Source organism: Ctenocephalides felis, unplaced genomic scaffold (assembly GCF_003426905.1).
Source record: "Ctenocephalides felis isolate EL2017-DRISC unplaced genomic scaffold, ASM342690v1 CF-g0.4_SCAFFOLD_03571, whole genome shotgun sequence".
In the NCBI taxonomy this organism is placed as follows: domain Eukaryota; kingdom Metazoa; phylum Arthropoda; class Insecta; order Siphonaptera; family Pulicidae; genus Ctenocephalides; species Ctenocephalides felis.
In genome coordinates, this window is record NW_020539725.1 from 60776443 (window position 1) to 60787455 (window position 11013).

The window sequence follows — 11013 nt, forward strand, 5'->3', positions numbered from 1 at the left end:
AAACAAGTGTTGTAAAGGACATATTTTATGCAAAAAGTTATTCAAAGTGCCAAATTTTTAATAATATGAATTATTTAAAATAATTCATTAACAAATTAGTAATAAAACTTTTGTGATAAATACTTTTAAATGTTAATATTTTGTTTTAATCAATTTTTGCAACATAACCTATTTTCATCTGTAAAGTTTGCGCAAAAAGTTATTTGAAATCAATTTGGTATGTCATAATTAATAATTTATGATAAATAATGCGTAACCAAGCCTTAAATAATTATTTTTATCTATGACATTGCTTTTTTTTACTTTCACATATTAAAAAAATGTATTTTATAATACGTTGAACAATGTAACACCAACTAACACAATACTCAATTATTTGCATTTAAGTTTTATAGTCTTCTGTTTTTGTATATTTTTAAAATCAAGTTGAAATGGTTTTGCCTAAGCTTCAAACGAATCCTCTCACAAGACTCTGCAGATAATAAAACACACCTCGAGCAATGTCTAACGAGGAAGCACCCAAAAAACTTGGTAAAAATGCCAAGAAAACGCTTAGCACGAAAGTCGAACGAGCAAAAACCCACTTCGAGTGACAATTTAACACACAAATTTTCACAACTAAACGTGCAAAAAGGTAACCAAGAACACAAACCTAGAAGAAGTGGTACTTCAAGACAAAAAAAACCCAATCCGAGAAGTCCTAACAAAAGTGTGAGCACTTGCGAACAAACCTATCCTGACTTCTGGACTCCCCAGCAAGTCGATAAAGGCTTACAGGACAAAACGTTGATCTCAGGTACGTTTAGGATTAACAAAAACAATTACAGGACTGCTTATGTAACACACCCCGATGGTGGTGTCGATGTCACCATCGAAGGCATGTTGGCACGTAATCGTGCCTTGGAAAGTGATGTCGTTGTTGTACGTATACTCCAAGATACACCAGGAGTACGTACTGGTGAAGTGGTTTATATAAAGTCTGCAGAGCACTCTAGAACTTGCGTAGGCTCTGTACAAAATTTTTAATAAGAACCATAAATACTTGTTGTTTATACCGAGAGATTCGAGGTTTCGAGGATGCGCGTGTATAAATGGATTGGCCGAGCAGTTTGCAAAATGCTGATGAGAAGGAGGTGCTGAATGTTTTTGTATTATGCGAAATTGGAGTCTTGGACTAATACTAAGTACGGTGTTGGTTGTATTACCAAGGAGTTGGTAAGAACGGCGATGTTGAGGTTGAGACAAAAGCTATTTTTTGTTGGAGAACGATTTGGACGTCACGCCTTACGGCGCGGAAATGGACAAGTTTTACCCAAGTGTTCCCTTTAAAATACCTCAAACAGAAATTAGTAAACGTGTAGACTATCGGGACAAATGTGTCTTTACAATTGATCCTTTAACCGCCAAAGACTTAGATGATGCTCTGTCTTGCGAGGAATTAGACACGGTATGTAAAATCGGCGTGCACATTTCTGATGTTAGTTATTTTTTAAAACCCGACAACGACTTGGACAAAGCCGCAGCTTTTAAGGCTACTTCTATACATGGTCGAAAGCGTTTATCACATGCTGCCTAAAAATTTGTGCATGATGTGCTCTTTGTTACCAGGACTTGATCGGTTGAGTTTTTCTGTGTTTTGGGAAATGACCAGACAGGGTGAGGTTGTCAGTTCGGAGTTTCGCAAAACTGTTATAAATTCTTGTACGCAATTAGCGTATGAACACGCCCAAGAAATGTTGGAGGCCTGTGATGACCAGGAATTGGATTGCACAAAGTTTCCTGCAATTTTACACGACTACAAACTGTCTTATTTAACCCGTTTGGTTAAAATATTGCAAAGCATAGCTTTGCAATTGAGACAAAAGCGTTTCCACAACGGAGCTTTGAGGATAGATCAACCCAAACTAAGTTTCAAACTAAACCCGCAAACGTCCCTACCAGAATCCTTTGCCATCCAGCAACTACAAGACAGCAACAAACTCATCGAAGAATTCATGCTCTTAGCAAACATAACAGTAGCACAACATCTGTACCAAAATTTACCACAAACAGCATTCCTGCGAGCCCATTTGGAACCACAACCAAGAATGCTGAAGGATCTACAAGACTTCCTAAAATCTGTCGGCGTCACTTTGAATATCGAATCATCCAAATCCATCCAGCAATCTTTACTCAGCATCGAACAAAAATTAGACCAGGAAGTTGTCCAGGGGTGTGATGCTGGTTTGTAAATAATCTTTGCTCTAAGGCGATGACCAGGGCTCATTATTTTTGTGTGGGCAAATTGTCGATGAGGAGGAATTGCGACATTATGCCTTGAGTGTAGATCGGTATACACATTTACGAGCCCTATTAGGAGATATGCTGATATTGTAGTACACAGGTAGTAAATGATAGATGATTAAATTTTAGTTAGAGATTAATTTTTATTAATATTGCAGACAACTGGCTCATGTTTTGGGAATCGAGAAGTATGAGCACGAATTTAAGGATTTGGAACAGGTTGCTGGACAGTGCAATAAAAATAAATACAATGCTAAGGTAATACAAAACAAACAAAATTTTAATAATATACAGGACAACAATTGTAATGAAGCTGTTCGCGCCAATCAAAGATAATTATAAAATAAATCAAATCAATCAATACGTTATCAAAAACACATTAAAATTATTATAATTACGATTGCAATTCAATCAAACAATCACCTAAAAAACATTGATCCGGCTCGAAGGACCAATGTTTTTTTTGGATGGTTGTTGTGATTGATTGCTTTTTGAAGGACCAATTGTAAATACTTTGATTATAACTGTATATATTTATTTTATATTAATAACAAGTTATAAGTGTATTTACAATAATTTTAATACTGTTTTTGATTACATATTGATTGATTTGATTTATTTGTATGATTTTCGATTCATGATTTTTTTTGTTTATATATCAATATAACTGCATGCTTTGATTGGCGCAAACAGAAGCAATGAATATAAGTATACTAGTTTCTAAATAAACTGAAGGTTTTCAAAGATTTTCTACATAGTGTTTATAGGGAACTCTTGCTTTGGAACTCAGTTTACTTAGTACGTATTTTTACTTTAGTGCTTGTAACTTCTAAACTAAACTTTTGATTTAAATTATGTATTCGGCGAATTTGTTTAAAATTAAATATTTAACAACGTTATCTAACATCTTTTAGTCCTACAGCAACTTAGTATACTTTAAAACGCATTTTAAAACATACAACTTTGCTTCCGCCGTTATTATAAAGAATTCATATAGTAATAACAGCGGAAGCAAAGTTGTACGTCTTTTTATTTTAAAAGTGTTGAACTATTATAATATATATGAACATAATTTCAAAACCATTCGTTTAATAATGCTGTATTCGGCAAATTTGTTTAAAATTAAGTAATTAACAATGTTATCTAACATTGTATCACCTTACAGCAACTCGGTATAATTTAAAATGTCAATTATAAAACGCATAATCAATTTCAGCGCATTTGTAGTACATTTATTGCTTCAATCTTTCATAAATCTCAAACCATTCGATTAATATTGTTGAGGTGTGAGGAAAACTTGTACAAAATTAAACATTCAACAATTTATACTACCATTATGATGTGTTTTAACAACTCGGTATACTTTAAAATCGAATTTGAAAACATACAACTTTGTTTTCGCCATTATTGTAAAGAACTTGTATAGCAAAAACGGCGGAAGCAAAGTTGTACGCACTAGTATAATATATATGCACATAACTTTAAAACCATTCGTTTAATATGAATGATATATTCGGCGAATTTGTTTGAAATTAAACAATATACAAATGTTTCTAATAATAAATTACTCTACAGCTACTCGATATACTTTAAAATCGCAATCGAAAAGCAACAAATAATCTGTGCATTAGGAATACTACTTTCCAAACAAAGTAAAGGTTTTCAAAGAATTTCTACGAAGTGTTTGTAGTGACATCATGCTTTGGAATTCGGTATACTTAGTGCATATTTTTACTTAATCACTTGTAACTTCTAAACTATTCTTTTGATATAAACGATGTATTTGAGAAATTTGTTTGATATTGAACAATTAACAATATTGACTAACATCATAGGGCCCTACAGCAACTCGGTATACTCTAAAATGCTTTTGAAAACATACAACTTTGCTTTCGCCTTTATTGTAAAGAACTCGCTTAATAAAAACGGCGGAAGCAAAGTTGTACTTCAAATAAAATAGATAACTGGAACAGTTGAACAAAAAATGCATAACTGTAGTAATATTTAAAATATAATTATTATTTTGAAAACCATAAGATTATATATATATATATATATATATAATATATATATATAATATATATATATATATATATATATATATATATATTTATAATATAATTTATGATGCACTGCTCATAGCGAAAAATTTGTTAATTAGTTTTAGATAAAAGGTAGATTTATGTTAACTGACTTAGTAGTTCTTTGAGGATAACTTTGAGTATATATATATATATATATATATATATATATATATATATATATATATATAATTATTATTTGTTTTCAGAGAGCTGGTGAGATGAGCTGCGAATTGTACTTAAGTCTTTACATCGTCAAAAATTCACCACTTGTCGAAGATGCTGTGATTTTAGACATTAAGGATCGTTCCATCGACGTTATAATTATCAGGATGAATCTTAACAAGAGGATTTATTACGAGGTACACATTTCTTCTACATGTATTATATATATATATATGTATATATATGTATATATATATATATATATATATATATATTATATATATATATATATATATATATATTAGGCTTGCACCGAATATTCGGTTACTATTCGGTATTCGGCATATTCGGCTCCTTTTTTACTATTCGGCCGAATACCAAATAGTTAAAATCAAAGGCGCCGCCGCCGCTCAGCGATAGCATTGTTGGTGTTTTATCTTTTATGCGATAAAAAACTCGCGATGGATCTGTCTTTGGAAGTGTTTAGTTTACATAATATGATATGAAAGAAATTATTTCGTTATTGTATATATAATAATTTAAACTTCATCGACTTTTGACATCATCAATGAACACGCGAAGAACTTTTCTCTGAATATTCACAAGATGCTCCATTGTTACATGTTTATATTATTTAATATGAATCAATCCATGATTCCACGCATATGTTGTATCAATACAATAAAGTCATTTATTATTTTCAATCTAACTATTTCCACATAAAGAGCTATTATTGACTTTTTATCGCTAAATATACAAACAAAATTTTTGATCATATATTATTAACTTCCCGAAGGAGAAGTTTATGTTTTCATCAAAAAATCCGATTCTCTAATTTTACGTTTTCTCGACGTTTCAAGCCATTCTGAATCGAATGAGACCAAATTTGGAAAAAGTATGTGTGTGTTGTGTTTTTTTTTTTTTTTTTTTTTTTGTATAGCGAAGGAAATGCTTTTATGCATCCCAGACCGGTCTTCTGTCTGGGTATGTCGGACTCGATACCGCCCTGGTATAATACCGACTAAAACCTCCGCTTTGCCCATGCCTCTGGTCCCCACGGAAACCGCCGTTAGGCATTACTTCGTGGGGGAGGATCTAGAATGTAACAATTCTTAACTTGTTATAAACAATGTTATAATTAATAAACATTATACTTATCTTTTAAATGGGCGAAGTGCCATTCGCCCTTTCTCTCTCTATAGAACGCAGGTCCATTAAAACGTCTCTCGCAAATCTGTCTATGGCGTTCCAAGCGGCATCACTTGCCAGCATCACTTCAACAACATTACCTGGGGTAATTCTGCCTCCCAATGTCTCTTCCACGTCATCCCGTAGAGCACCAAATCGCGGGCACACGAAGAACACATGCTCAGCATCTTCGATTTCGCCCAAACAATATGGGCAATCCGGCGAGCTATCGTGCTTGAAGCGGTGCAGGTAGGCTCGAAAACAGCCGTGCCCCGATAGCATTTGCGTAGTATAATAATTTACTTCGCCGTGCTTGCGACTTAGCCAGACTTTGATGTTAGGAATGAGACGATGCGTCCATCTGCCATTTACTGCGACATCCCACAGTTGCTGCCATCGGTCAATGCTGTTCTTCCGTTCTTCTAATCTCAGCTTTTCAGGACTCAGTTGTTGATGTCTTCTATGGTAAATTGTCCGTCTTTCCTCTGCTAAGACTAAGAGAGGCACAGTTCCTGAAATGACGCATACTGCTTCTGCCGATATTGTGCGAAATGCGCAAGCAATTCTTATAGCACTGAGACGATATAAGGGCCCTGCCATTCTCCTCGATTTTTGAGATTTAAGAGCATCAGCCCATATGGAGATACCATATGTCAGCACCGAGGTAATAACTGACGATAGTAATATCCTTCTGGTTTGTTTAGGACCTCCAATATTAGGCATCAGTCGAGCAAGTTTCGTTCTAACTATTGACGCCTTAGCACTAACGTGTTCCACCTGTTGATTGAAATTCAAACGAGCATCAAGCATTACGCCAAGGTAACAGATGTGAGGTTTTGACGTGATTTCAAGATTTCCTATCTTTAGCTTGATGGTCTCAATTCTTTTCCTACTAGTGATAAGAACAGCTTCACTTTTTTTTGTGCTAATTGGAGATTCATTGTTCCCATCCACCGATTAATTTTTCTAAATGTAATATTGAATAGGCTTACGATGTCATCAATTTGTTTGGAGACAACCACTATGGCAACATCGTCTGCATATGCTACTAGTTTCACACATTCTGGAATCTCTAGTCTCAAAAGGCCATCATACATAATATTCCACAGCAAAGGGCCTAGAACAGAGCCCTGCGGCACACCTCCTGTTATATTATATTCTTCTGTACCATCGCGTGAATCGTACATTAGAATTCTGTCTGTAAAGTAGCTTGCGACTATATTGCATAGGTATGCCGGCACGTTCTTGTCACGGAGTGCATTCATAATGCAATCCCAGTTTGCAGAATTGAAAGCATTTTTTATGTCCAATGTAGCTACAAGGCAGTACTTTTTTGAACCTCCCTTCCATCTGGTTCCAGCAATTGCCTCCTTGGCGGTATTAACTACCAAGTTTATAGCATCGATAGTTGATCGCCCTTTGCGAAAACCATACTGATTGTCTGCTAGGATTGGATCAACTATTGCATCTATTCTTTGGTGAATTATTCTTTCAAAAATTTTACCCGCTGTATCCAGCATGCATATTGGACGGTAGGATGATGGTTCATCTGGTGGTTTTTTCCTTTGGGAATAAGCACTAATCTTTGCTGTTTCCATTTTTGTGGAAAAACCCCATCTTTCAGGCATGTATTATATGCATTAAGAAACATTGTCGGAGATGTCATAATTGATGTTTTTAATGCAATATTAGGAATTCCATCTAATCCCGGTGCCTTACTATTACCAACGCGATGACAAGCTTCCATCAGTTCTTGCAGTGTTATAAGTGGAATATTATTCTGTTCTACATGCGTTACCTGGTAGTTCAAATTAGGTTGTCGTGGAAACAAAGTAGTTACTATTTTATTCAATAGTCGTGGGCAAGTTGGTGAAGGTGTTGGCTGGCTTTTGAGGCGAGACATTACAGTCTTATAAGGTCTTCCCCATGGATTTTCCTCGACTTCATCCAAAAGTTCTTTCCAGCACCTAACTTTACTATCTTTGATAGCTTTATTTAGTTGCCTACGTGCTTGTTTATATTCCACTACCAGTTGTGCAGAATTACTGAGACTATATCCACGCTGAGAGATCCTTCTTTTCTTTAGGCACTCTTTACGAAGAGAGCTGATTTCTTCAGTCCACCAGTGCACAGATTGTCTTTGATTTATGCCATGTTTACGAGTCATACTGATATCACAGGCTTCGGTTATTCTCTCCATCAGCTCTCTAGTATGCTCGTCTGCGTGTTCTGAAATTATAGGTTTGCAATTTAAGGCAACTCTCATGGCGCTTTCATCAAAAGATTTTATTTTCCACCCAATGGCTTTAGATATTTTTGCATGTCTTCTAAAGTTTCTATTTGTTGATATTTCCCAGATGATTGCATTGTGGTCACTAGCAGTGTAGATATCTAATACCTCCCAATTGCAAATTCCTCTGACGAGGCTATTGCTAACAAAAGTAAGGTCTATTATTGAGCTTGCACTGCCCTTTTCAAAGGTTGGTTTATCACCCCTATTAAGTAAAACAACGTCAAGTGCATTGAAGGCCTCTAAAAGCGCTTTACCTCTTGCATTAGTCTTCCTACTTCCCCAGTCTACCGCCCATGCGTTAAAGTCACCGGCTATCGCTACGGGGTGGTGTCGTTTTGCAACCTCCACAAGTGTGTGTGTGTGTGTGTGTATGTGTGTGTGTGCGTGTATGTGAACAGATTTTTTGCCGTAAATCGACGTTTTCTCGAAAACGGCTGGGCCGATTTCAAAAATTTAAAAGCCATTCGATGTATCTCGATGAGGACTATTGTTTGTCAGTTTTGTGCGACGATCGGCCAAGCCGTTTCTTTATAAATCGCAGGAAAGTGAAAAATTTTTCGTCTACGTTTTAGCCCGCAATTCTGAATCGATTTTGAAAATTCAAAAACTGTTCGAAAGATATTGGTTGGGAATCGTGCTGATTAGTTTTTGGTAGAGATCGGCCGGGCCGTTTTCTTGTAATAAAGTTTTTAAAAAAAAAATTTCGACGATTTTTATGATTATTTTTTTGGCGGTAGATACCATAGTCTTCTAGATCATACTAAAATATTACGGCTCTACGATAACTGGTTCAGCTTTAAAAATTCGTCAAAGTTTGCAAAAATTGGTATTGTTTTTTTGGCATTTGTCAGAATCAGACCTTTGATCAACGTTTTCTCAAAAACGCCTGAACCGATTTCAGAAATTTAAAAGCCATTTGATGTATTTCGATGAGGATTATCGTTTGTCAGTTTTGTGCGACGATCTGCCAAGCCGTTTCTTTGTAATTTGAAAAAAAGTGTTGAACTTTTCGTCCACATTTAAGCTCATCCTACCGAACCGATTTTAAAATATCAAAAACTGTTCGAAAGATATTAGTCGGGAATGATACTGATAAATTTTAGGTGAAAATCTACCGAGCCGTTTTCTTGTAATTAACTGTTTAAAAAAAGTGTTAAATTTTCGTCGACATTTAAGCTCATCCTACCGAACCGATTTTAAAAAATCAAAAACTGTTCGAAAGATATTAGTTGGGAATGGATCAAGTTGCTTATCCTAAAATTGGATCGATTAAGTATATTATTTACACATTTCGGGAAGTTCATGCAACTTGCCTTCAGGCTAAATGCACCTTCAACTAGTTTATTTTATTATGATTAGCTTACCTAATATGTAAGAAATAATATTGAGTTTATGAAAGAAATAACTGGGCATACATTTACATATATGTAAAGAATCGCTTTTTTCATGATTTTGCCATTTATTTATTCGATATTGGGTCGAATAGTGTAAATGGTGCCAAATCTTCTAAACAACAAAGAGTAGCCGAATAGTGGTTGCAAGCCTAGGCATAAGACTTGAATGTAGCGCGTTAGTAATATAACAATTATTGATAGTAATTACATTAATACAAACAAGCTTAGGCGCCATAAACCTGCCGAATAGTTGCCGAATATTCGGTATTCGGTATTTTGCCGAATATACTATTCGTTGCAAGTCTATATATATATATATATATATATATATATATATATATATATATATTTATATATTTGCTCCCACTCCTTCACTACACTTGCGTGACTACACTTGCTTTGTAACCTTGATCAGTGTCCATAATGCACCGCTATTAATAACATTAAATATAGGAGGGCAATATGTGCTCCTTCAATTTCTCGTTTGTTAATATAATAGTATATTATTATTTTACACAAATTTAGTGTTCAATCAATTTTACATCATAATTAATATTTTCTGTTGTTTTTCCTGGTTTGATCACTGAATGATGACACACATCAAATGTCGAAGCGTTTAATAGAATAAATAATTTTGTTATTTAATCTTTTTTTTTAATTGGACGATTGGGCTGCAAAAATTATTACAAATATATATTATATATATATATATATATATATATATATATATATATATAATCTCTTTTCCCTTTCAGTCCTTCATCCATGCAAAGTACGAACCGATATTCAATTCCTCCAAAAAGAAAGTAATCTCTTGCAACGTTCAATGGGATAAAAATATCCTACAAGAAAAATTCGTCACAGAATACTATCAAAAATCGCTCCTGAATTCTTCGAAAGCCAAAGACAACAAAAATACTCAACAAAAGACTCCTAGATCTCTCGAAAATGCAAGATTTAGTGACATCAGAAGTCTGAAATTGTTTAATAAAGTTAAAGTAGTGGTTTGTGGAAATTGTAATAACTTATTGTCGACTGAAGCATTTTTATTACCTTGAGTATGTATAGTGATTTTATACTTTTTATCAATTGTATATAAATATTTTGTTTATGTGATATGATGGAAACGATTCTAATTGCATCGTTTTGTAGATTGTAAATAATTTTCTGGTTTTATAATAATTTTGTTATATTGAATCCATAATATATGTTTTAAACTTTTAAGAAATTTTAGAGTTTTATTCACTTCAGACTTAATAACAGATTTATTTGTTATTAATAATATAATAATAGTAATAGTATAATGTTACTGTTATTATTTTTTAATATAACTCAACTTGTTTAATATAATTATTTACTTTATTAGGTGTACAACTTTGTTTTCGCCGTTTTTTTAATACGACTTCTTAACAATAATGGCGTAAGCAAAGTTGTATGTTTTCAAATGCGTTTTAAAGTACACTGAGTTGATGTAGGGCATAATGATATTAGACAATATTGTTAATTATTTAATTTTAAACAAATTTGCTGGAGACATCATATATATCAAAAGAATGGTTTAGGAGTTACAAACGATAACGTAAAAATATGTGCTAGGTATACTGAATTC

The 11013-nt window shown here is 33.9% G+C and overlaps 1 protein-coding gene across 1 annotated transcript; it reads left to right on the plus strand.

Moving 5' to 3' along the window:
* Positions 1-1297: 1297 nt before the first annotated feature.
* Positions 1298-10462, plus strand: LOC113386421 (DIS3-like exonuclease 2). The gene is given in 8 exon segments (XM_026624201.1): positions 1298-1539; positions 1541-2216; positions 2219-2284; positions 2287-2338; positions 2341-2383; positions 2442-2541; positions 4574-4726; positions 10160-10462. Coding segments are annotated over 8 exon segments (1635 nt in total).
* Positions 10463-11013: the final 551 nt, after the last annotated feature.